This window comes from Littorina saxatilis, linkage group LG14, assembly GCF_037325665.1.
Source record: "Littorina saxatilis isolate snail1 linkage group LG14, US_GU_Lsax_2.0, whole genome shotgun sequence".
NCBI classification, from domain to species: domain Eukaryota; kingdom Metazoa; phylum Mollusca; class Gastropoda; order Littorinimorpha; family Littorinidae; genus Littorina; species Littorina saxatilis.
This window is the reverse complement of record NC_090258.1, coordinates 25,925,325-25,953,085: the sequence shown is the minus strand read 5'-3', so window position 1 is coordinate 25,953,085 and position 27,761 is coordinate 25,925,325. Positions and strand designations below refer to the sequence as shown.

General features: G+C 45.0%; 1 protein-coding gene across 2 annotated transcripts; it reads right to left on the bottom strand.

The window, feature by feature from the left end:
• Positions 1 to 8,429: 8,429 nt before the first annotated feature.
• On the bottom strand, positions 8,430 to 26,842 carry LOC138947440 (uncharacterized). Of its 2 annotated transcripts, XM_070318918.1 has the most exons (9): positions 26,682 to 26,842; positions 25,100 to 25,369; positions 24,276 to 24,413; positions 23,140 to 23,541; positions 20,498 to 20,808; positions 19,691 to 20,164; positions 19,102 to 19,258; positions 18,094 to 18,322; positions 8,430 to 9,336 (listed from the first exon to the last, which is right to left on the bottom strand). In XM_070318918.1, the coding sequence occupies exons 1-9, from the start codon at positions 26,682 to 26,684 to the stop codon at positions 9,023 to 9,025; spliced, it is 2,298 nt and encodes a 765-aa protein (XP_070175019.1). In that variant the 5' UTR covers positions 26,685 to 26,842; the 3' UTR covers positions 8,430 to 9,022. The 2 variants fall into 2 exon arrangements, with proteins under 2 accessions (XP_070175019.1, XP_070175018.1); XM_070318917.1 differs by lacking the exon at positions 26,682 to 26,842 and having other exon boundaries at positions 25,100 to 25,522.
• Between the last annotated feature and the right edge of the window lie 919 nt (positions 26,843 to 27,761).

Here is a 27,761-nt window from a genome sequence, read left to right as displayed (position 1 = left end):
CTTGTCTGAAAATTCATTTTATATTCTGAAGGACATCTTGAAATTTTATTCCGAACGATCACAGAGCCAGTACGAATTAAACGCTACAAGTTCTGACAATAACAACATGTTTTAATTAAGCACCCGTGAAGGTACATATTGAAACCCAGACACGCAAGCAAACAGAGAAAGAGGTACATGCAAATGCACAAACATGTTCAGTGAGAGACAGACGCACGCACGCATGTACATGAACGCACACACACGCACGCATACGATACACACAAACACACGCACACACGTACACACACACACACACACACACACAAACACACGTGACACACACATACACACACACACACACATACACACACACACACACATACACACACACACACGTCATAATACACACAAACACACACACACACACACACACACACACACACACACACACGTACACACACACACACACACACACACACACACACGTTGGACTCAGTGTATGAGATGGAGGGGCTTCAAAAATAAGGCAGGGGTACAGGGCCTTGCCCCCAGATGCTGCTCAAATGTAGCATTTGAATGTGATATTTTCGATCCCTCTTTGAGGAAAAAGGTACATTTGCCGGGTAAAGGGGGGGGGGGTGATTCCGGAACCAAGAAATCCCCCCCTCCTTCCCCATAGAACAGATTGCGCCTAATTTCAAATCACTTCTCACATACATAATTTACATCTATCAATTCGTGGCAATGCTCGCACCGGATGTGATCCTGGCTGACTGGAGGGGCTAGACAAGCACCTTAATCGAAATTTGATGTTTTCAAGTTACTCCTTTTTAGGCCGTTAAACGACTGTGCAGAATGATTGGAACACCTGAACTTTAAGCAAGTGTTCGCTTCAAGTGCCTGTTAATGTTTGCATTGTCAGCCGCAGTCGCGGAACGCGAACAGCACAATTCACTTTCTCTCAAAAAAGTTAGAAATTAGCGATGAAAGTCAACCAGCAAAGAAAAAGGGAACCTCTTCTTCTCTTTGTCTTCGTTCATGGGCTGAAGCTCCCACGTTCACTCATGTTTTTGAGTGGATGTTTACGTGTATGACCGTTTTTACCCCGCCATTCAGGCAGCATACGCCGATTTCGTGGGAAGCATGCTGGGTATTTTTGTGTTTCTATAAGCCACTGAGCTCTGACATGGATTACAGGATCTTTTTCGTGCGCAATTGGTCTTGTGCTTGCGTTTACAAAAGAAAGGGGATAAGGCACCAGCAGGTCTGCACATAAGTTGACCTGGGAGATTTAAAAAATCTTCATCCCTAACACACCAGGCGGCCGCGGCCGGGATTTGAATTCCTTCCGATCAAGAGGCCGATCATCCTGAACTCAGTTCAAAATGAGTTACTACCCTTCGGGTCTCATTTAGCCTTTGTTTTCCTTCTCTGGAGAGAAAATCGATTTTTTACATATTTAAAGCTTTTCGTAATGTGCTATTGATATAAGCAGATTCTAACGATCTTAGAACGATGTCTTTATTCCAGCGTCGCGGACGACGCTGGTATCTGTGGTTGGGAAGAACGTGCCTGTGGAGAATTAGTCTCCAAGCCAAAGCGCGCTGACTCTCCAAGCCAAAACAATTTCAAAGCTGAAAAAAAATGTACAATTTACGCGAAACGAGTAAACACAGCTTTCGGGTGGTTTTTTATATTTAGTCAAGTTTTGACTAAATATTTTAACATCGAGGGGGAATCGAAACGAGGGTCGTGGTGTATGTGCGTGTGTGTGTCTGTGTGTCTGTGTGTGTGTGTGTGTGTGTGTGTAGAGCGATTCAGACTAAACTACTGGACCGATCTTTATGAAATTTGACATGAGAGTTCCTGGGTATGAAATCCCCGAACGTTGTTTTCATTTTTTTGATAAATGTCTTTGATGACGTCATATCCGGCTTTTCGTGAAAGTTGAGGCGGCACTGTCACGCCCTCATTTTTCAACCAAATTGGTTGAAATTTTGGTCAAGTAATCTTCGACGAAGCCCGGGGTTCGGTATTGCATTTCAGCTTGGTGGCTTAAAAATTAATTAATGACTTTGGTCATTAAAAATCTTAAATTGTAAAAAAAAATAAAAATTTATAAAACGATCCACATTTACGTTTATCTTATTCTCCATCATTTGCTGATTCCAAAAACATATAAATATGTTATATTCGGATTAAAAACAAGCTCTGAAAATTAAATATATAAAAATTATTATCAAATTTTTTTTTCCCAAATCAATTTAAAAACACTTTCATCTTATTCCTTGTCGGTTCCTGATTCCAAAAACATATAGATATGATATGTTTGGATTAAAAACACGCTCAGAAAGTTAAAACAAAGAGAGGTACAGAAAAGCGTGCTATCCTTCTTAGCGCAACTACTACCCCGCTCTTCTTGTCAATTTCACTGCCTTTGCCATGAGCGGTGGACTGACGATGCTACGAGTACGAGTATACGGTCTTGCTGAAAAATGGCATTGCGTTCACTTTCATTCTGTGAGTTCGACAGCTACTTGACTAAATATTGTATTTTCGCCTTACGCGACTTGTTATATTTAGTCAAGTTTTGACTAAATATTTTAACATCGAGGGGGAATCGAAACGAGGGTCGTGGTGTATGTGCGTGCGTGCGTGCGTGTGTGTGTGTGTGTGTGTAGAGCGATTCAGACTAAACTACTGGACCGATCTTTATGAAATTTGACATGAGAGTTCCTGGGTATGAAATCCCCGAACGTTGTTTTCATTTTTTTGATAAATGTCTTTGATGACGTCATATCCGGCTTTTCGTGAAAGTTGAGGCGGCACTGTCACGCCCTCATTTTTCAACCAAATTGGTTCAAATTTTGGTCAAGTAATCTTCGACGAAGCTCGGGGTTCGGTATTGCATTTCAGCTTGGTGGCTTAAAAATTAATTAATGACTTTGGTCATTAAAAATCGGAAAATTGTAAAAAAAAATAAAAATTTATAAAACGATCCAAATTTACGTTTATCTTATTCTCCATCATTTGCTGATTCCAAAAACATATAAATATGTTATATTCGGATTAAAAACAAGCTCTGAAAATTAAATATATAAAAATTATTATTAAAATTAAATTGTCCAAATCAATTTAAAAACACTTTCATCTTATTCCTTGTCGGTTCCTGATTCCAAAAACATATAGATATGATATGTTTGGATTAAAAACACGCTCAGAAAGTTAAAACAAAGAGAGGTACAGAAAAGCGTGCTATCCTTCTTAGCGCAACTACTACCCCGCTCTTCTTGTCAATTTCACTGCCTTTGCCATGAGCGGTGGACTGACGATGCTACGAGTATACGGTCTTGCTGAAAAATGGCAGCTACTTGACTAAATATTGTATTTTCGCCTTACGCGACTTGTTTAATCTAAGATGTACATAAATATACCACTCCGACCATAAGGAAAAGACAAGTCGCGTAAGGCGAAAATACAATATTTAGTCAAGTAGCTGTCGAACTCACAGAATGAAACTGAACGCAATGCCATTTTTCAGCAAGACCGTATACTCGTAGCATCGTCAGTCCACCGCTCATGGCAAAGGCAGTGAAATTGACAAGAAGAGCGGGGTAGTAGTTGCGCTAAGAAGGATAGCACGCTTTTCTGTACCTCTCTTTGTTTTAACTTTCTGAGCGTGTTTTTAATCCAAACATATCATATCTATATGTTTTTGGAATCAGGAACCGACAAGGAATAAGATGAAAGTGTTTTTAAATTGATTTCGACAATTTAATTTTGATAATAATTTTTATATATTTAATTTTCAGAGCTTGTTTTTAATCCGAATATAACATATTTATATGTTTTTGGAATCAGCAAATGATGGAGAATAAGATAAACGTAAATTTGGATCGTTTTATAAATTTTTAATTTTTTTTACAATTTTTTTATTTTTAATGACCACAGTCATTAATTAATTTTTAAGCCACCAAGCTGAAATGCAATACCGAACCCCGGGCTTCGTCGAAGATTACTTGACCAAAATTTCAACCAATTTGGTTGAAAAATGAGGGCGTGACAGTGCCGCCTCAACTTTCACGAAAAGCCGGATATGACGTCATCAAAGACATTTATCAAAAAAATGAAAAAAACGTTCGAGGATTTCATACCCAGGAACTCTCATGTCAAATTTCATAAAGATCGGTCCAGTAGTTTAGTCTGAATCGCTCTACACACACACACACAGACAGACACACACACACACACACACACACACACGCACATACACCACGACCCTCGTTTCGATTCCCCCTCGATGTTAAAATATTTAGTCAAAACTTGACTAAATATAAAAAGACACACAAAAAAAAAGACCGAGAGGAGCCGAGTCAATCCGAGACCAACCGAGAGGACGTGTTTCGCGCCGTTTCGACGTCGTTTGTTCAGATGCGGCCGGTTGGATCAGTTGCGGTCATACAGGGGCGCCTTGCACAAGAAAAGATCTTCAACAATCCCGATCATCATCATGGTACAATAATGTTTTGTGCGCCCCCATGTATGTGTTCTGTGCTAATAATGCACGGTTGTGAAATGTCCGTACACATTTTGTGGCACTATGTAATTGTTAGTGCATCCTCCTGCGGATGCTTCGTGCTAAAAATGCACTTCCATTAAAATATTGTACGCTCATGTCAGTAATATATTTTCAATTGTTTCTCTGTCAATTTCAAGTGTTTGTTTCCAATTACTTCAGTATCTCCCTGTTGCAATTCCAGGTGATTCATTATGTATGTGCCAATTTGAGGTGTTTAATTCTGATTCCTGTATTTACAGTGTAAAATTAAAACTATTGTTTTCAAACATTCCTATGACACCTGGTAATGGTTCTGTGGTTTTGTTTTTAATTTGTATTTTGTTTTTCTGCAATAAATATTTGAAATGGATCTGAGGCCGACTTACTACTTTTAGCACTCTTTTTCACCACATTCCCACGTACAGATATTGCAATATCAACTCTTCCTTTCTACCTGTTTCAAACAAGCTCTATTTTTTAATTAAAACGTTTTTACTAAATGTCTTAACATAGAGGGGGGAATCGAGACGAGGGTCCTGGTGTATGTGCGTGTGTGTGTGTGTGTGTGTGTGTGTGTGTGTGTGTGTGTGTGTGTGTGTGTGTGTGTGTGTGTGTCTGTGTCTGTGTGTGTCTGTCTGTGTGTGTAGAACGATTCAGACTAAACTACTGGACCGATCTTTATGAAATTTGACATGAGACTTCCTGGGAATGATATTCCAGGACGTTTTTTTTTTTATTTTTTTTTTATAAACGTCTTTTATGACGTCATATCCGGCTTTTTTGTACAAGTTGAGGCTGCACTGTCACACCCTCATTTTTCAATCAAATTGATTGAAATTTTGGCCAAGCAATCTTCGACGAAGGCCGGACTTCCGTATTGCATTTCAGTTTGGTGGCTTAAAAATTAATTAATGACTTTGGTCATTAAAAATCTGAAAATTGTAAAAAAATAAATAAATTATAAAACGATCCAAATTTACGTTCATCTTATTCTTCATCCTTTTCTGATTCCAAAAACATATAAATATGTTATATTTGGATTAAAAACAAGCTCTGAAAATTAAAAATATAAAAATTATGATCAAAATTAAATTTCTGAAATCGTTTTAAAAACTATTTCATCTTATTCCTTGTCGATTCCTGATTCCAAAAACATATAGATATGATATGTTTGGATTAAAAACACGCTCAGAAACTTCAAAGTTAAAACGAAGCGAGGTACAGTAAAGCGTGTTATGAAGCACAGCGCAACCGTTACCGCGCCAAACAGGCTCGTCACTTTCACTGCCTTTTGCACTAGCGGCGGACAACGTTCAGTTTCATTCTGTGAGTTCCACAGCTTGACTAAATGTAGTAATTTCGCCTTACGCGACTTGTTTTTTCTTGTGGCTGTTTGATCAATTCATAGCAAGCATTGACTGAAATAAACAATTTATATATCCAGCACAACATGCAATTCATTGACTTTTGACCCTAAACACTTCCCAAAATAAATCTTTGGTGGACATTGCATCGACGCTGTTCATTTTGAATGAACATTTTTCTTGTCATAACTGTGAAGAACAGAACGGAGATCACTGTCGAAGTCGGCCATTCTACAATTACGTCTGTTATCAGAAACATTAGCGAAAAACATATGGGAGATAACTCTGTATTCTTGTTTTGATAGATTTCCCTAGCGCGTAGTAATTATTCATCCTGTCAGAGAGACATATTTGTAGGGACGGCTGAGTTTGGGCTGCATGTTCAAATTTTTAGCCGTGCCCCTCCCGATCAGAATAAACGGTAATGGAACCTCAACCCATCGGTAACGGAACGCTTGGATCGTTAACGGAACTTAAAACAACGGTAACGCAACGGTAGCGCTCTCACACACTGAGTTGTCATACCCGCATTCCAAACATCCGTTCTAGGTCCCGTTCCCTTACCCACCAAGGACGGCTGCCACTATGGTCAGACGCTGCTGAAAGATGCCAATAACGGCCGTTTGCGCAGCGTTCCATTGTTGTGGCAGCAGTCCTTGGTTGGTACGGGAACGGGACAAAGAACGGTTGTGTGGAATGGGGGTATAACTTTTGACATCGACAAACTGAAGAATGAACAGATATATGAGGTAACCGTCTCAATGGTCCAGGCTCAGGAAACAAAGAGTATATATGGCCTGGGGCGATTGTGTCCGATAGACAAGGACAATAAATAGTAGAGCATAGTGCAATTTCATGTTGGCATCTTCTCCACTGAAAGCTATAACCCAAAGACTGAAGACTAAAGTGCTTAACCCACTTCTGACCCGAATCACCCCCCTCCTGCTGGGTACACGTGCACTCAAGTTAACCTCTGCTTTGACCTGTGTGCCAGGAGTCGGATGAGAGAGAGAGAGAGCGAGAGAGAGAGAAACACACACACACACACATAGACAGAGACAGACATAGAAAGAGAAGCGAAGAGACTCAGAGGGAGACACAGACAGACATACATACACAGAGTGAGAGAGAGAAAAAAAACTGTAACTGATCTCGTGAGAACGGTAACCGAAACGAGACATGTCACCTCTCCGAATGCATTCCAAGAGATGACCGCTCCTGCGGCCATGATCGCAGTTGGATTCCTTTGTCCTGCCAAGGTGAGTGCATGTTCGAGTTTTTGTGTACGCGTATGTGCCTACGTGCTTGGGTGTATGCATTGCTGCACCTCTGTGTGTGTGGGGGGGGGGGGAGGGTGTGGGTGGTGTGATGAAGGGGGGGTGAATGTCGGTGAAGTGGGGGGTGCTTCGCTGGCTGCTTCGAGTTCGTGAACGTGTCTGTGCGTGCGTGCAAGGATATGTGCGCCTGTGTGTATGTGTGGTGGGGAGGGGGGTGAGCGGGGTGGAGAGAGGACAAGGGGGGGGGGGGGGGTGCTTCGCTGGCTGCTTATACTTACACGGATATATATTCCAAAGTATATATACTTGCCTTCCCAATGCGTGCGTGTTCGCCTGTGTGTGTGTGTGTGTGTGTGTGCGTGTCTGTGCTTGCGTGAATTTGTGCAACTGTGTCTGTCTGTGTGCGTGTGCGGAGGGAATGTGGCGGCAGGTCTAGAAATCGGTTTTGCTTTGCTGGCTCCTTGTACATACATTCCAAAGTATGGACCTGCTTGTGTGTACTTGGGCATTGACGTGTGCTTGTTTGCTTGTTTGTGCCGGTCGCAAATTATTTTGTCATACTCTCCAATCGTCTCGCGTCTGATCTCTCACATACGTCTGCTAAAATATAGACCGTCTTGTACAAGTCAGGTAGAGCTGTACAGCAAATTTCTTTGTTTTACAACAGCAACAAAGCCCCCCGCTCGATTTTTTAAGTTTAAAAAAAAGTTGTCTTTGTTAGTTTATTGCTGTTTTTGCTACAAACGCAATTGTCTAAGTCTGGAAATGACTGAAAGACGATAAGGTATATTGTTTAATTAAACATGCTTTCTGGATTTGATCTTAAAGCTTGTCAGTCTTACATTCTTCATGTGAACGTTGTGTGTATTTCTGAAATAAATAAGCTACAACTGTTAATATATGGTATCCAAAACACATACACCTCATCTCTCCCCTAAAAATACCTCTCTCTCACCCTCTCTCTCTTTCTCTGTTCTTTGTATGTATTCTTTTACCAACATTTTGTAGGAATGTGCTAGCTTGCAGCCTAATTTTTCATTTTTTTGTTTGCTTGTTATTTTTCTAATTTTATTAGTTTTCCTATTGGTTTGTTTGTTTGTTTGTTCATTCGTTCTTTTGTTTATCAGTTATCGTAATGTTGTTTTGAATGTAAGGATAGGTTGTAAGAAAAGGCGTTGCTTACGCACACACACACACACACACACACACACGCACGCACACACAATGAAATACAGATAATACGTAAAATACAATCCGCACCATTTATAAAAATAAGGATTCAAGGAACTCAAAGAGAAAATACCGATATTCTGTACACACACACAAACTACTGGTTCAGGGGAAATAATTAATATAGGTGCTCTTTCAACACAAAGGCGGTTTGAGGGCAAACTCGAAGGAAGGAAATGGCTGAATGTCGGACATTTGAATCTCCATCTAATGAGACAGAGCATTATTTTAAGATCTGAGAAACAAAGGGACGTAAGCGCTCTACAAAAAATAAGTCAACAAAAAAGAAGATGAAACCCGCTTGTTGATTTCAATGCTTGTTGTTCTCTCGGGTTCCAGGTGATTGGTTACACATGCAGCTTAACTCTCACTTACTCTTGTTGAACATGTGGTATGCTTTAAGAGCGATTATGTCCCTTTGCATTTTCTAAAACGGACAAATAAGACCCACTACGCCAACAGATTGACAACATCGATCCAGATGAGTTGCGCCGTACAGCATGATTGGTTCTGCGCGCAGCATAACTCTCACTTACTCTTGTTGAACATGTGGTATGCTTTAAGAGCGATTATGTCCCTTTGCATTTTCTAAAACGGACAAATGAGACCCACTACGCCAACACATTATCAAAATCAATCCAAATGAGTTGCGCAGTACAGCGCGACATTCCCATCAACCGATCCAAGCCGAACCCCGACAAACCAACCACCACTCGTCGCTCCAAGCCGGACACAGAGTAATACTCCGTGACGATCACCTGGTCAGTGGTGGCCAGTGCTGCGTCGTGCACGAGAGGGTCTGGACAGTGGGGGTACAGCAAGCCCACCGGAACGCCGCTGTTTCGCAGCCCTTGGATCATGCCGTTTGCGTCTCGCGGGTCAAGGCACAGAATGATGACGTCGCGATACTGCAAGCTGTCTTGCCCTGAAACATATGGCATAGACGATTAAACGATTTAATACCACAGTCTTGTTTAAACAAGCCCGTTACTATTTCTTGGAAAGGACATTGGTATGGAATGACCGAATAATAAGAGTTCCCGAACGCCTGCAAATCCCGACAGACTTATTTCTGAACATCGTTTAGTAAAGGCACACTCCTTCAAGTCTGGCCATTCTTTGACATGGGACAAGGCCATCCCTACACTTGGTCTCATCCTTCAAGTCTGGTCATGCTTTGACATGGGACAAGGCCATCCCTACACTTGGTCTCATCCTTCAAGTCTAGCCATGCTTTTACATGGGACAAGGCCATCCCTACACTTGGTCTCATCCTTCAAGTCTAGCCATGCTTTTACATGGGACAAGGCCATCCCTACACTTGGTCTCAACCTTCAAGTCTGGTCATGCTTTGACATGGGACAAGGCCATCCCTACACTTGGTCTCATCCTTCAAGTCTAGCCATGCTTTTACATGGGACAAGGCCATCCCTACACTTGGTCTCATCCTTCAAGTCTGGTCATGCTTTGACATGGGACAAGGCCATCCCTACACTTGGTCTCATCCTTCAAGTCTGGTCATGCTTTGACATGGGACAAGGCCATCCCTACACTTGGTCTCATCCTTCAAGTCTAGCCATGCTTTGACATGGGACAAGGCCATCCCTACACTTGGTCTCATCCTTCAAGTCTGGTCATGCTTTGACATGGGACAAGGCCATCCCTACACTTGGTCTCATCCTTCAAGTCTGGCCAGGCTTTGACATGGGACAAGGCCATCCCTACACTTGGTCTCATCCTTCAAGTCTAGCCATGCTTTGACATGGGACAAGGCCATCCCTACACTTGGTCTCATCCTTCAAGTCTAGCCATGCTTTGACATGGGACAAGGCCATCCCTACACTTGGTCTCATCCTTCAAGTCTAGCCATGCTTTGACATGGGACAAGGCCATCCCTACACTTGGTCTCATCCTTCAAGTCTAGCCATGCTTTGACATGGGACAAGGCCATCCCTACACTTGGTCTCATCCTTCAAGTCTGGCCATGCTTTGACATGGGACAAGGCCATCCCTACACTTGGTCTCATCCTTCAAGTCTAGCCAGGCTTTGACATGGGACAAGGCCATCCCTACACTTGGTCTCATCCTTCAAGTCTAGCCATGCTTTTACATGGGACAAGGCCATCCCTACACTTGGTCTCATCCTTCAAGTCTAGCCATGCTTTTACATGGGACAAGGCCATCCCTACACTTGGTCTCATCCTTCAAGTCTAGCCAGGCTTTGACATGGGACAAGGCCATCCCTACACTTGGTCTCATCCTTCAAGTCTAGCATGCTATGACATGGGACAAGGCCATCCCTACACTTGGTCTCATCCTTCAAGTCTAGCCATGCTTTTACATGGGACAAGGCCATCCCTACACTTGGTCTCATCCTTCAAGTCTAGCCAGGCTTTGACATGGGACAAGGCCATCCCTACACTTGGTCTCATCCTTCAAGTCTAGCCATGCTATGACATGGGACAAGGCCATCCCTACACTTGGTCTCATCCTTCAAGTCTAGCCATGCTTTTACATGGGACAAGGCCATCCCTACACTTGGTCTCATCCTTCAAGTCTAGCCATGCTTTTACATGGGACAAGGCCATCCCTACACTTGGTCTCAACCTTCAAGTCTGGTCATGCTTTGACATGGGACAAGGCCATCCCTACACTTGGTCTCATCCTTCAAGTCTAGCCATGCTTTTACATGGGACAAGGCCATCCCTACACTTGGTCTCATCCTTCAAGTCTGGTCATGCTTTGACATGGGACAAGGCCATCCCTACACTTGGTCTCATCCTTCAAGTCTGGTCATGCTTTGACATGGGACAAGGCCATCCCTACACTTGGTCTCATCCTTCAAGTCTGGCCATGCTTTGACATGGGACAAGGCCATCCCTACACTTGGTCTCATCCTTCAAGTCTGGCCATGCTTTGACATGGGACAAGGCCATCCCTACACTTGGTCTCATCCTTCAAGTCTGGCCAGGCTTTGACATGGGACAAGGCCATCCCCACACTTGGTCTCATCCTTCAAGTCTGGCCATGCTTTGACATGGGACAAGGCCATCCCTACACTTGGTCTCATCCTTCAAGTCTGGCCAGGCTTTGACATGGGACAAGGCCATCCCTACACTTGGTCTCATCCTTCAAGTCTGGCCAGGCTTTGACATGGGACAAGGCCATCCCTACACTTGGTCTCATCCTTCAAGTCTGGCCATGCTTTGACATGGGACAAGGCCATCCCTACACTTGGTCTCATCCTTCAAGTCTGGCCATGCTTTGACATGGGACAAGGCCATCCCTACACTTGGTCTCATCCTTCAAGTCTGGCCAGGCTTTGACATGGGACAAGGCCATCCCTACACTTGGTCTCATCCTTCAAGTCTGGCCAGGCTTTGACATGGGACAAGGCCATCCCTACACTTGGTCTCATCCTTCAAGTCTGGCCAGGCTTTGACATGGGACAAGGCCATCCCTACACTTGGTCTCATCCTTCAAGTCTGGCCAGGCTTTGACATGGGACAAGGCCATCCCTACACTTGGTCTCATCCTTCAAGTCTGGCCAGGCTTTGACATGGGACAAGGCCATCCCTACACTTGGTCTCATCCTTCAAGTCTGGCCATGCTTTGACATGGGACAAGGCCATCCCTACACTTGGTCTCATCCTTCAAGTCTGGCCAGGCTTTGACATGGGACAAGGCCATCCCTACACTTGGTCTCATCCTTCAAGTCTGGCCAGGCTTTGACATGGGACAAGGCCATCCCTACACTTGGTCTCATCCTTCAAGTCTAGCATGCTTTGACATGGGACAAGGCCATCCCTACACTTGGTCTCATCCTTCAAGTCTGGCCATGCTTTGACATGGGACAAGGCCATCCCTACACTTGGTCTCATCCTTCAAGTCTGGCCATGCTTTGACATGGGACAAGGCCATCCCTACACTTGGTCTCATCCTTCAAGTCTGGCCATGCTTTGACATGGGACAAGGCCATCCCTACACTTGGTCTCATCCTTCAAGTCTGGCCAGGCTATGACATGGGACAAGGCCATCCCTACACTTGGTCTCATCCTTCAAGTCTGGCCATGCTTTGACATGGGACAAGGCCATCCCTACACTTGGTCTCATCCTTCAAGTCTGGCCATGCTTTGACATGGGACAAGGCCATCCCTACACTTGGTCTCATCCTTCAAGTCTAGCCATGCTTTGACATGGGACAAGGCCATCCCTACACTTGGTCTCATCCTTCAAGTCTGGCCAGGCTTTGACATGGGACAAGGCCATCCCTACACTTGGTCTCATCCTTCAAGTCTGGCCATGCTTTGACATGGGACAAGGCCATCCCTACACTTGGTCTCATCCTTCAAGTCTGGCCAGGCTTTGACATGGGACAAGGCCATCCCTACACTTGGTCTCATCCTTCAAGTCTGGCCATGCTTTGACATGGGACAAGGCCATCCCTACACTTGGTCTCATCCTTCAAGTCTAGCCATGCTTTGACATGGGACAAGGCCATCCCTACACTTGGTCTCATCCTTCAAGTCTAGCCATGCTTTGACATGGGACAAGGCCATCCCTACACTTGGTCTCATCCTTCAAGTCTGGCCATGCTTTGACATGGGACAAGGCCATCCCTACACTTGGTCTCATCCTTCAAGTCTAGCCATGCTTTGACATGGGACAAGGCCATCCCTACACTTGGTCTCATCCTTCAAGTCTGGCCAGGCTTTGACATGGGACAAGGCCATCCCTACACTTGGTCTCATCCTTCAAGTCTGGCCAGGCTTTGACATGGGACAAGGCCATCCCTACACTTGGTCTCATCCTTCAAGTCTAGCCATGCTTTGACATGGGACAAGGCCATCCCTACACTTGGTCTCATCCTTCAAGTCTGGCCAGGCTTTGACATGGGACAAGGCCATCCCTACACTTGGTCTCATCCTTCAAGTCTAGCCATGCTTTTACACGGGACAAGGCCATCCCTACACTTGGTCTCATCCTTCAAGTCTAGCCATGCTTTTACACGGGACAAGGCCATCCCTACAATTGGTCTCATCCTTCAAGTCTAGCATGCTTTGACATGGGACAAGGCCATCCCTACACTGGGTCTCATCCTTCAAGTCTGGCCATGCTATGACATGGGACAAGGCCATCCCTACACTTGGTCTCATCCTTCAAGTCTGGCCATGCTTTTACACGGGACAAGGCCATCCCTACACTTGGTCTCATCCTTCAAGTCTAGCCATGCTTTGACATGGGACAAGGCCATCCCTACACTTGGTCTCATCCTTCAAGTCTGGCCAGGCTTTGACATGGGACAAGGCCATCCCTACACTTGGTCTCATCCTTCAAGTCTGGCCAGGCTTTGACATGGGACAAGGCCATCCCTACACTTGGTCTCATCCTTCAAGTCTGGCCAGGCTTTGACATGGGACAAGGCCATCCCTACACTTGGTCTCATCCTTCAAGTCTAGCCATGCTTTGACATGGGACAAGGCCATCCCTACACTTGGTCTCAACCTTCAAGTCTAGCCATGCTTTTACATGGGACAAGGCCATCCCTACACTTGGTCTCATCCTTCAAGTCTAGCCATGCTTTGACATGGGACAAGGCCATCCCTACACTTGGTCTCATCCTAAACAATCAACAGCCTGGGCTCTGTGCGCAGTGGGAGTTCATTAGGAATTTCGTAAAAGCATCCAGTCTTTTGTTTGTTTGTTTGTTTGTTTGCTTAACGCCCAGCCGACCACGAAGGGCCATATCAGGGCGGTGCTGCTTTGACATATAATGTGCGCCACACACAAGACAGAAGTCGCAGCACAGGCTTCATGTCTCACCCAGTCACATTATTCTGACACCGGACCAACCAGTCCTAGCACTAACCCCATAATGCCAGACGCCAGGCGGAGCAGCCACTAGATTGCCAATTTTAAAGTCTTAGGTATGACCCGGCCGGGGTTCGAACCCACGACCTCCCGATCACGGGGCGGACGCCTTACCACTAGGCCAAACGTGCCGGTCTAGCATCCAGTCAGGCTGTTGCTAGTTGATACGTGTCGAAGCGGAAGGATGGCGATTGGATGGCCTCATCCCATAAGGCCTAAAAAAAAAAAAAGGTGTGGTTACGATAACCCGACCTACCCTATTTTTAGGGGCCGACCCTATAACTTTTTATTACATTTGTAAATAAAATTAAAAAATTTAAAAAATTTAAAAAAACCGAGTGCAGAAAACGCAATGAAAGCGACAGCGCTCGAGTCGCACACTTATTTCCCTGTCAAGTAGGTTTAATTTTTACACATTAGAAAAAAAAGTTTAAAAAAAAAGTGATTGCCTACCTTCCTACCCTATTTTTTTGTGGCTATGTTACCTTAACCACACCTTTTTTTTGTTTTTTGCCTAATGGAAGGGCGCTGGTTCTGTGCGACGCTTAGTTTTCGAGATAGGTGTGACTGACGAAGTACAGGACGTCACATTCCAAATAAGCACGACTATGTTGCAGGTGGAAGCCGCTGAGATTGCATTTCTTCGGGAGGTTTCCGCAAAAATAGATATTACACGATTTGCGCGAAACAGTTGAGAAGCAGACGATCTCTGAGATCTCTGTTCGTCTCGTGATAACGTTATTTTGTATGATAACGATTCACTTGCAAACTAAAGTATTCAATTTGGTGTGTCAGTGGTAAATGCAAATAGAAATGTGTAATACAGACAAAGCAAACAAATAAACGTGTTTTTCTCGTGAAAATGTTGTGTTGTGCGGGTGTTTGGGTGGCCACGTGATGTACACAAAGCAAAGTGCGGGACGGACTCTGCTCTGTGCTGTAACACTGGCAAGTTCTTCTTCTTCTTCTTCTTCTGCGTTCGTGGGCTGAAACTCCCACGTACACTCGTGTTTTTGCACGAGTGGAATTTTACGTGTATGGCCGTTTTTACCCCGCCATTAAGGCAGCCATACGCCGCTTTCGGAGGAAGCATGCTGGGTATTTTCGTGTTTCTATAACCCACCGAACTCTGACATGGATTACAGGATCTTTTCCGTGCGCACTTGGTCTTGTGCTTGCGTGTACACACGAAGGGGGATAAGCCACTAAGTAGGTCTGCACATAAGTTGACCTGGGAGATCGGAAAAATCTCCACACTTAACCCACCAGGCGGCCGCGGCCGGGATTCGAACCCTCGACCTTCCGATTAAGAGGCCGACGTCTTACCACCCCGCCACAGCGCCCGTCACTGGCAAGTTCAAAACGGCACAAGAAAAACGGGCAGCCACGGGGGATGTATGTATTTTCCCCGAGTACGCAGTAGGAGGGTCCAGCAGACTTTAATTGTGTGTGTGTGTGTGTGTGTGTGTGTGTGTGTGTGTGTGTGTGTGTGTGTGTGTGTGTGTGTGTGTGTGTGTGGTGTGTGTGTGTGTGTCTGTCTGTCTCGACTTAACAGCTTATTGCTGGGAAACTACGGGGCGCAGTTCTTTCAAAAGTTGATACACTAACTTGATAATAGGTCCGATTGATCGTATTAAAACTTCATAATGTTACCTGGGACCTAAATGCGAAATAAATCACAAAAGCCACTCTTAACGGAGGGAGTTTTTGCGGTGGGAGGCTGGTCGCTTTGCGGCGAACACGTCACGCAGTGACGAGAAAAGCATGATTTCAGTGCAAGCCAGACAGGGTGGGGAAATGGTCTCGGCAAAGAAATTACAATGCAGGGTTTGGTCTCGGTGAAAGAGAGACAGAGAGCACGAGAGAGTCTATGGCCAAAGTGATCCGGGTTCAATTCTTTTTGTGCACATGTGTTCGTGTTACTGTTTGTGTGTGTGTGTTTGTGTGTGTGTGTGTGTGTGTGTGTGTGTGTGTGTGTGTGTGTGTGTGTGTGTGTGTGTGTGTGTGTGTGTGCATGAGTCTGTACGCGTGTGTGTGTGTGTGTGTGTGTGTGTGTGTAAGAAAGAAAGAGAGGGAGGGAGTGAGTGAGAGAGTGTGTGTGTGTGTGTGTGTGTGTGTGTGTGTGTGTGTGTGTGTGTGTGTGTGTGTGTGTGTGTGTGTGTGTGTGTGTGTGTGTGTGTGTGTGTGTGTGTGAATGTCTGAAGAGTACTCGGGTCCAGCGCCAGCGTTTTTTTTAATTTCAAATGGTTGTAAAATAGGTCTTGTATCACTTATCATCCTACTCAGGCCCTGTTCTTTTTTTCGTCACACCTAAAACCGTTATTTCTTGTGAGCGATGCAGCATTACCATGTAAACTCCTGGCCAGAACTGACATGGTGAGCCGAGCTGTGTTCATGAGAAGGAGTGCACCGTCTTATCCATCTGTCGCAAATACTCACCGGGGTATTTACGCCGAGCTGGGTTAATAATAATAATAATAATGGACATTTGCTATAGCGCATAATCATATATATGCTCAATGCGCTTTACAATATTAATTTCTGCCGTGTGAGATGGGATTTTTTTTTAAACTGTTACTGTACTGCCCAACCTCCAGCTGTCTCAAATACTCACCGGGGTATTTACACCGAGCTGAGTTACTGTAGAGCCCAACCTCCAGCTGTCTCAAATACTCACCGGGGTATTTACGCCGAGCAGGGTCACTGTACTGCCCAACCTCCAGCAGTCTCAAATACTCTCCGGGGTATTTACACCGAGCTGGGTTACTGTACCGCCCAACCTCCAGCTGTCTCAAATACTCACCGGGGTATTTACACCGAGCTGGGTTACTGTACTGCCCAACCTCCAGCTGTCTCAAATACTCACCGGGGTATTTACGCCGAGCAGGGTCACTGTACCGCCCAACCTCCAGCAGTCTCAAATACTCACCGGGGTATTTACACCGAGCTGGGTTACTGTACCGCCCAACCTCCAGCTGTCTCAAATCCTCACCGGGGTATTTACACCGAGCTGGGTTACTGTACTGCCCAACCTCCAGCTGTCTCAAATACTCACCGGGGTATTTACGCCGAGCTGGGTTACTGTACTGCCCAACCTCCAGCTGTCTCAAATACTCACCGGGGTATTTACGCCGAGCTGGGTTACTGTATCGCCCAACCTCCAGCTGTCTCAAATACTCACCGGGGTATTTACACCAAGCTGGGTTACTGTACTGCCCAACCTCCAGCTGTCTCAAATACTCACCGGGGTGTTTACACCGAGCTGGGTTACTGTACTGCCCAACCTCCGGCTGTCTCAAATACTCACCGGGGTATTTACACCGAGCTGGGTTACTGAACTGCCCAACCTCCAGCTGTCTCAAATACTCACCGGGGTATTTACGCCGAGCTGGGTTACTGTACCGCCCAACCTCCAGCTGTCTCAAATCCTCACCGGGGTATTTACACCGAGCTGGGTTACTGAACTGCCCAACCTCCAGCTGTCTCAAATACTCACCGGGGTATTTACGCCGAGCTGGGTTACTGTACCGCCCAACCTCCAGCTGTCTCAAATACTCACCGGGGTATTTACGCCGAGCTGGGTTACTGTACCGCCCAACCTCCAGCTGTCTCAAATACTCAACGGGGTATTTACACCGAGCTGGGTTACTGAACTGCCCAACCTCCAGCTGTCTCAAATACTCACCGGGGTATTTACGCCGAGCTGGGTTACTGTACCGCCCAACCTCCAGCTGTCTCAAATACTCACCGGGGTATTTACGCCGAGCTGGGCTACTGTACCGCCCAACCTCCAGCTGTCTCAAATACTCACCGGGGTATTTACGCCGAGCTGGGTTACTGTACTGCCCAACCTCCAGCTGTTGCAAAGCCACAGCGATGTTCTCTCCACACCGCTCACACTGGCACGGCGAGTCTCCTAGGTGATCGGCTTGACCATCATGCTTGAGCTTTATCACGGCCGGACCGTCCGTTGGGGCCGGGATGGTCAGCTGAGCGTAGCTGGGGATATTCCCTCCCCCGATGGAGGAGCCCTGGTCTACCTGGTGTGGATAGTGAAGCGATGCATTATGGATTCCATCCCTTCCTTGTAAATGATCTTGAAAATCGCCACATGCGTAAGTCAACAAATGTGTAAACCGCTCTAGGTATAAACTACCATCCTCATGAGATTCGCTTGTTCATTTCAATGCTTGTTATTCTCTCGGGTTCCAGGAGATTGGTTCCACAAAGCTCTCACTTACTCTATTACACATGCCGTATGTATTTAAAGCGCTTACTTCCCTTTGGTTATCAGATCTGTAATTGATGTATATTTTTTCCAAAGATCAAAAATGACCTCAGACCAAATGACCTAGGAATTTGAAACTTTACAAACTGCTCATACATTAGCGGAAGTTTATGAACATCAAATATAAATTAGTTCACTGATTTATATGTTCTGTATTATGATGGGTCACCCTTCATGGTATTGTACTGTATTGTATTGTTATTTGAGGTATTGTATTGTATTGTATTGCATTGTATGGTATGGTAAGGTATGGTATGGTATGGTATGGTATGGTATGGTATGGTATGGTATGGTATGGTATGGTATGGTATGGTATTGCGCTGTATGGTATGGTATGGTATGGTATGGTATTGCGCTGTATGGTATGGTATGATATTGTGTTGTATTGTATTGTACTGTACTGTACTGTACTGTACTGTACTGCATTGTATTGTATTGTATTGTATTGTATTGTATTGTATTCTGTTCTATTCTATTCTATTCTATTCCATCCCATCCTATTCTATTCTATTCTATTCTATTCTATGTTACCTCTCGCAACACGGCAGGGGGGGTTCTCAAGGGCAAGGCGATCGTTTCAAGTTGAATCCACGGCGGCAGAGGATCAGGGCGGTACATCCCACCAGCCCACACGTGCATACTCTGCACGCGGCTGTGTAGCTTCGTCAGAAACTCGGAGAACCTGAACCTGTACCGGAGATTACCGAAGATTACCGGAGATTACCGAAGATTAACGGAGATTAACGGAGATTACCGAAGATTACCGGAGATTACTGCCAGAGTTACTGAGACAACATGGGAGCCGAATATTAAAAGAAGAAGAATGATTCTTAAGGCGCCTTACAGTATTGAAAATATGAACTAAAACAACCATACAATACACTGTAAAATAAATTATGAATACGAGGCTAAATCAAATATATCAAAGTAAATTATCAACGAAAACACACACGTGACACGAACACACACACACATGTACACACACACACACACACACACACGTACACACACGCACGCGCGCGCGCACACAGACACACACACACAAACACACACACTGACACACACACACACACACACACTCACACAACCACACACACTACTTCCATTCCAAGGCTTTCACCTGTGATTGTGAATCATCTCATCCAAGATGATGAACAGCTTCCCACCGTTTGCACCTGCTGCTTTCGCTAGCTCATCGATCTTGCTGGACGTCTGTCCCTGGTCGTACACCATCAGGTGGTGGAAGTGCGCTGTACCAGCTCCTGCTGCCGCGGTCTGCTGCTGTAGTTGTCGATGGATGAGGGTGGAGATGGTTCGACTCTCATGACACGTGCTGATCACATGAACATCCTCACCCTGGTCCAGCCACTGTCGTGCTTTCAAGGCTAGGATGACGGTTTTACCGGAGCCGGGCGGCCCCCACAGAAATACTTTCGGGGCAGGGGTATTGAGCAAGGCGACCTGGTCAGGGAAGAGCGCGAGACAGGACATGATGAGCCCCGTTTCCGCTGCAGCTTGACCCGTTGACCTCACCACCCGCCGGCGTGGGGTCGTCACGGTGGGTACGTCCACCGTTGTGGCAGGACCACAGAACCTACAATGATGCTAGTTTGGTGAGAACCTCCATTTCTTTTTTTAGTTCAGGGATGAAATTAAAAAATACTGCAGCGAAGAATGCATTTTGGAGAACTATGACAAACGCTTAAATCAAGGAAAACAGGGTAACAGTTGTCGGCAAACTATGATGTGTGTGTGTGCGTGTGTGTGTGTGTGTGTGTGTGTGTGTGTGTGTGTGTGTGTGTGTGTGTGTGTGTGTGTGTATTTGTATACGTGCGTGTGTGCGTGAGTGCATGCGTGTTTAGCTCTCTTTATTTCCTCTTCTAATTCTCAAAAAGTAATGTACCAATTGTGACACTTTTTTTCTCACCTGGCAAGAAGGCGTTCATAGACATCAGCCGACATACGAGGGTCAGGCCCAGAGTCTAGCACATTGCGCTGCCACCAAGCAGTCAGCTCCGTCATACGAGGGCCACTGGACGGTAAGTCTCTCTGCCTCTGAAGCCTCGTGCGAAGCCAGGGAAGGTGGTTGAACACGGCTCTGCGAACACGGGCCCACCCCGTGAGGTGCGAAGCGTCGCGAATGAAGGGGAAGTCTTCAGCGTAAGGCATCTCATCTCCACACATACACTGGCTGACTGCTGCTGAGAGGTCTCGGCTACCCAGACACTGACACAGGCCCTGGTGGACCCAAACATCAATCAGGTTATTAATGATATACGATACCGATACAGGCACAGCATGGCGGTGACCTTGCGATTAATTTTAGACCGCTAATATATAGAAGTCATTTTTGGTGTGTGCCTAAGTTGAGGGGTGGTCTATATCTATCGTTAACACCGGGCCAGATCAAAGATGGTGAGCCGATCTGTTTTGACGAGAAGCGGTGTACCATTAAGTAGTGTTTTTGACGAGAAGCGGTGTACCATTAAGTAGTGTTTTGACGAGAAGCGGTGTACCATTAAGTAGTGTTTTGACGAGAAGCGGTGTACCATTAAGTTGTGTTTTGACGAGAAGCGGTGTACCATTAAGTAGTGTTTTGACGAGAAGCGGTGTACCATTAAGTAGTGTTTTGACGAGAAGCGGTGTACCATTAAGTTGTGTTTTGACAAGAAGCGGTGTACCATTAAGTAGTGTTTTGACGAGAAGCGGTGTACCATTAAGTAGTGTTTTGACGAGAATAGGTGTACCATTAAGTAGTGTTTTGACAAGAAGCGGTGTACCATTAAGTAGTGTTTTGACGAGAAGCGGTGTACCATTAAGTAGTGTTTTGACGAGAAGCGGTGTACCATTAAGTAGTGTTTTGATGAGAAGCGGTGTACCATTAAGTAGTGTTTTGACGAGAAGCGGTGTACCATTAAGTAGGGGCGGGGATGTAGCTCAGTCGGTTGCGCGCTGGATTTGTATTCAGTTGGCCGCTGTCAGCTTGAGTTCGTCCCCACGTTCGGCGAGAGATTTATTTCTCAGAGTCAACTTTGTGTGCAGACTCTCCTCGGTGTCCGAACACCCCCGTGTGTACACGCAAGCACAAGACCAAGTGCGCACGAAAAAGATCCTGTAATCCATGTCAGAGTTCGGTGGGTTACAGAAACACGAAAATGCCCAGCATGCTTCCTCCAAAAGCGGCGTATGGCTGCCTAAATGGCGGGGTAAAAACGGTCATACAGGTAAAAGCCGTTGGAGTTTCAGCCCATGAACGAACAAACAAACAAACAAACTATTAAGTAGTGTTTTGACAAAGAAAAGCACCCCTCTAAATTAGCTTGTTTGAGGATGAAAGTCGCTTGTTCATTTCAATGCTAGTTATTCTCTCAGGTGCCAGGAGACTGGTTTCGTATAATTCTCGCTCACTATAATTCACATGTATGCATTTAGAGCGATTTCTTCCCTCTGTTTATCAGATCTTTAAATAGCGCTCTGCCTTATTTGTTTGGTTTAAACACGCTTTTATTCAATTAAACATGGACACAAACTGAAGCGAACGCTTATATTACGTGCCCTGCGCAGTTTGTTTGTTTGTTTGTTTGCTTAAGGCCCAGCCGACCACGGAGGGCCATATCAGGGCGGTGCTGCTTTGACATATAACGTGCGCCACACACAAGACAGAAGTCGCGCGCAGCACAGGCTTCATGTCTCACCCAGTCACATTATTCTGACACCGGACCAACCAGTCCTGGCACTAACCCCATAATGCCAGACGCCGGGCGGAGCAGCCACTAGATTGCCAATTTTAAAGTCTTAGGTATGACCCGGCCGGGGTTCGAACCCACGACCTCCCGATCACGGGGCGGACGCCTTACCACTAGGCCACCGTGCCGGTTCCTGCGCAGTTGAGTTGGAGAATAACACAAGTGTGATGTCGGACATAACATTACTGATATACTATAGAACTATCTGGATCAAAATCAGAGCCAAAGCAAACCAAGCAAAGAATAGACAAAACTAGCAGGGGAGGGTGGAGGGGGGGGGGGGGGAACAATAGAGACTTGTAAAGAGATGAAAGTGGCTAGCGCATACAAGAGAGACTTTACAGAGTAAATCATAATCTGTAATCCGGTGGCAGATAAGCAACATGTCTGTAATTTACAGTGTATGCATTTATTGTGGACAGGCGAGCATCTACGTACAGTGGGCAATGTGTCAAATAATGGTCAGCCTCATTTTGTTGTAGATTAGGCCTAAAAAAAAAATAGGTGTGGTTACGGTAACCCGACCTACCCTATTTTTAGGGGCCGACCCTATAACTTTTTATTACAACAACAAAAAACGAGTGCAGAAAACGCAATGAAAGCGAAAGCGCTCGAGTCGCACACTTATTTCCCTGTCAAGTAGGTTTAATTTGTACACATTAAAAAAAAAAGTAAAAAAATAAAAAGTGATTGCCTATACCTTCCTACCCTATTTTTTTTGGCTATGTTACCTTAACCACACCTATTATTTTTTTGTGTGTGCCTTACTATCCCTACATTTGGACAAAGCCTAGGTAATCAGGCAAAGCAACAATCGTATCACCTGTGCCACATTGCCATGAGCCTGCAGGGCCTGTTCCAGCTGTGTAGAGCTCACGTTGGGAAGGATGAGGGTCTTGGTGACCTTGACCCCTAGGTCAGACACCAGCCGAGCCAGCGTGGCTCCCTGGCTGTTGAGCTGTCTTACGGCGCGTTCCACTTTGTCAGCGATCATCTGATGCTGGTCAGCCAGTGGTCGTCCGGAGAAGTACTGAAGTACTCCCAGAGACTTGATCTCAGCGATGATCAGGCCGTGATCGCGGTGAATGACCAAGATGTCGAACTCTCCTTGTGGCGGGTTGGGCTGGTTTCGCATATTCGGCAACATGGCGGCGGCAGCGACATCTATCGGACTAGAGCTGTCCAGAAACTTCCTGAACTCCAGCTGTGAGATGACCATCATCACCTGAAATCCCAAGCGGATAGTCTGGCAACACTGATTCAAGTACGACTAAAAATGTATTCTGCAATTAATAGACATTAGAAAATAAAACAACAACATTATTTTCAAAAACTTGGTTTTGAACCATGATGGGGACGGACACGGGTCAATTTTATGTGCAAATTCAGAGACGGTATCCATGTTCCATCCCCGTGTCACCTCTGTGGCACGTAAAAGACCTCGGTCATCCTGCCGTAGTTGCAGGTGGCTGATTACACCTAAACACGTACACATCTGGGTAGCGCGACTCTGTTGCTGCTAGCTTTCCACGGGGAGGAAGCAACACGAATTTCCGACCGATGGGAAAATAAAGTAAACAAGAAATTCCTCCGAGGTAGGAAAAACACCCCCGTTGGTCAAAGGGAAATAACCATTCTCACTGCCACCAACTGAGAAGGTTATTTCCCTTTGACCATTAATATGTGCCTCTATAAGTCCTTGTAGAATCTTAATCCACCAATAACTCCCTAACCGTGTGTTTGACTGGTCCCAATTTTTGTAAGGACCGTCTCAGGAATGTATAGAACCTGTTCACCAAGTTTGGTGACGATCGGTCCGTTCATTCTTGAGATCTATATGCAAACACAAACAAACAAACAAACAAACACATCGAGCGAAACCTATACACACCCCTATACCGGGGGTGTAATGAAATGAAATGCAATTATTTTAAAACCTCGGTTTTGAACCATGAGTACCTGAAAGGGAGGGCGGCGGGATAGACCACGGAGACACTGCAACACCCTGTACTGAGCCTGGTCGTCCTGAATGTCGCTCTCCATCACAGGGCTGGGCTGCAGGGAGGGGAGGTTACTCGTGAACACCTTCCCGGCTACCTGTGAACAGAGCCATGCATCCTTATAGTTTTGACAACAACATTGAAAACTAACTGTAACAAGCCTTCTTCCGTTTTAGAGCTAATTCACACAAAATTTCAAAGTTTGAGCATTGAAATTCAAGACTTTCTATAGAGCCATCTTTCTAATCTATTCACAGGAAGTTTAAATAATTCATAGTTTTGACACCGAAATGCAAAAGTAACTTGACAGCGATCCTCCTTTTTTTTTTTAATAACAACTTCACAAAATTTTAATTTATTTTGGGCATCAAAATTCAAATGTACCTGAAAAGCCATCTTGCTTGTCACAGTTAAAATAGTTCATATTTTTGACATCAACATTCTAAATTGACTATGTAGCTATCGTTTTTCTCTGTGCAAATTCACACCATCACAATGTTTGCATCTGAATTTCAAACTACATGTACCTGCTTCAAAGGCCGGCATGCACCATTTGCTAACTATACAGCTAAAGTAACCGGCAGTAAGTAGTACTAAATATGTTCGGTGAAGTTGACATTTATTACTGACCGTTTTTGGAGGTGTGTGCGTGCGTGCGTACGTGCGTGTGTGTACATGTGTGTGTACGTGTGTGTGTGTGTGTGTGTGTGTGTGGGTGTGTGCTCGCGAGGGTGCTTGGTGTGTTTGAGTGTAGTAGGGGGGGAGGGGGTCCAACATAATCACCTTTTGCGGAGGGAGGGGAGCCGGAGGAGGGGGTGGAGCGGCTGCCCCCCTCCCCCTCTGACGACCACGACCACCACGACCACCACGGCCGGGCGCGGCAGGAGGAGTGGGTTGGTCTAACACGGACACAGTTTCACCAGCGAAGGTAGCCACGGAGCGAGGGACTCGGTTAAAGTGGAGAGGAGGCAGGAAGTAGGTCTTGGTGTCCAGGTTGGGGTACAGGTCCCGGATGAAGGGAAGCCATGGGGCTTCCGGTGGTTGCATTGCTGCCTGGAACAGTACAGCGCTTTCTGATGACTTTCCTCTTTCTACCATGTTGCAAGGCTTCACATTTTTCTGCATGCTTTCTTATCAGACATGACCGCACACTATTAAGATCAGCTGACTATATGAAGATGAAGAAAACTTATCATGGTAGGGGAAGGGCTCATAATATGGAGCGGCTCCTGATATGGACCACCTCTTGATCTGACAAACAAACGGCGCGAGAGCGCTAAAAACAATTTCATTCGCTGTATTCACTCTCTCTGGATAACTTGCACATGTCAAAACAGTTGCAGAAACAAAAACCTCAAAACCGTTAGGCTTTTTATCTTTTTTTACATTTAGTCAAGTTTTGACTAAATGTTTTAACATAGAGGGGGAATCGAGACGAGGGTCATGGTGTATGTGTGTATGTGTGTATGTGTGTGTGTGTTTATGTGTGTATGTGTGTGTGTGTGTGTGTGTGCGTGTGTGTGTGTAGAGCGATTCAGACCAAACTACTGGACCGATCTTTATGAAATTTGACATGAGAGTTCCTGGGTATGATATCCCCGGACTTATTTTTCATTTTTTCGATAAATGTCTTTCATGACGTCATATCCGGCTTTTTGTAAAAGTTGAGGCGGCACTGTCACACCCTCATTTTTCAATCAAATTGATTGAAATTTTGGCCAGGCAATCTTCGACGAAGGCCGGACTACGGTATTGCATTTCAGCTTGGTGGCTTAAAAATTAATTAATGACTTTGGTCAGTAAAAATCTGAAAATTGTAAAAGAAAAGTAATTTTTTTTATAAAACGATCCAAATTTACGTTCATCTTATTCTTCATCATTTTCTGATTCCAAAAACATATAAATATGTTATATTTGGATTAAAAACAAGCTCTGAAAATTAAAAATTATGATCAAAATTAAATTTCCGAAATCGTTTTAAAAACACTTTCATCTTATTCCTTGTCGGTTCCTGATTCTAAAAACATATAGATATGATATGTTTGGATTAAAAACACGCTCAGAAAGTTAAAACGAAGAGAGGTACAGTAAAGCGTGCTATGAAGCACAGCGCAATCGCTACCGCGCCAAACAGGCTCGTCACTTTCACTGCCTTTTGCACTAGCGGCGGACTACGTTCAGTTTCATTCTGTGAGTTCCACAGCTTGACTAAATGTAGTAATTTCGCCTTGCGCGACTTTTTTTTTTTTTTTTTTTAGCCCAGACTTACTCCTGTCTGACTGCCTTTGCCTCCAAAGGCGATTCGAGTGTTTCTTGCGCTTGGTCACAAAATCATATAATCTACCATACGTGACAGTGTACGTACCATTTATGCTGCAGTCTTTCGACGAGTTAGCGTCCAGTTCGTTAGTCGTCTTCTGGTTTACTGTCTCTTTGAGTCAAGTGTTTCCATTACCCCGGCGTGTGTAGGTCTGTATGCTTTCCTGAGAAACATGTATACAATACCACTGTCTGCTGCTATTGCCTACTAAAACTACAGGCGTCCGACGCAGCGAAAAAAGTAGCTGGCTAGCGATCAAGGCCCACTTCCCGTTATGTACGGTGGTTACGATCAAAAGGGGAAGTGGTACGCACACGCACACACACACACACACACACACACACACACACACACACACACACACACATATATATATATATATATATACATGTATAGGCAAATATTTAAAAACATATACACAAACTTACACAGACACACACACAAACTCATACACACACACATAATTATATATATTTGCTTACACACACAAGCATGCACGCACGCACGCACGCACACACACACACACACACACACACACACACACACACACACACACACACACACACACAGAACTGAGCAGAAAGCGCTATCAGTTTGTCAAATGAAAGCCCTTCAGTGGTGCCTAGCGCCTTTGGTATGGATTTCTATGTATTCAAACCCACGGGTGTCACTGCACACTTTTGAATGACAAGAATTAAAATCAGGAAATATGTATGTGCAGGCCAGCTTGTATTTGCTGCACTTAATCTCTTGAACCATGACTAATATACACTCCCCTTCATTCCGCCAAGACATGGTGTTTGATAGTGTATGATTGTTGTTAGTTGTAGATATAGTACGATGTTTGATGTTGTAATGTTTGTGTGTGTGTTATAATGCAATATGTTATGATGTAATGTATGATGTATTCGGTGTATGATAGTGGATGTATGCTTGTCAGTTGTAGATCTAGTACGATGTTTGAGGTTGTAATGTTTGTGCGGGTGTTATAATGCAATATGTAGCCGTATGAGGGTTCCAGTGTGTGAGTTGTACATGGCCGGGTGCTAGAGTGCTGCATGAATGAGTAAGTGCATGTGGAGCTGTATGGCTGGGTGAATTGTGGGTTGCGTACGTCCGAGGGGC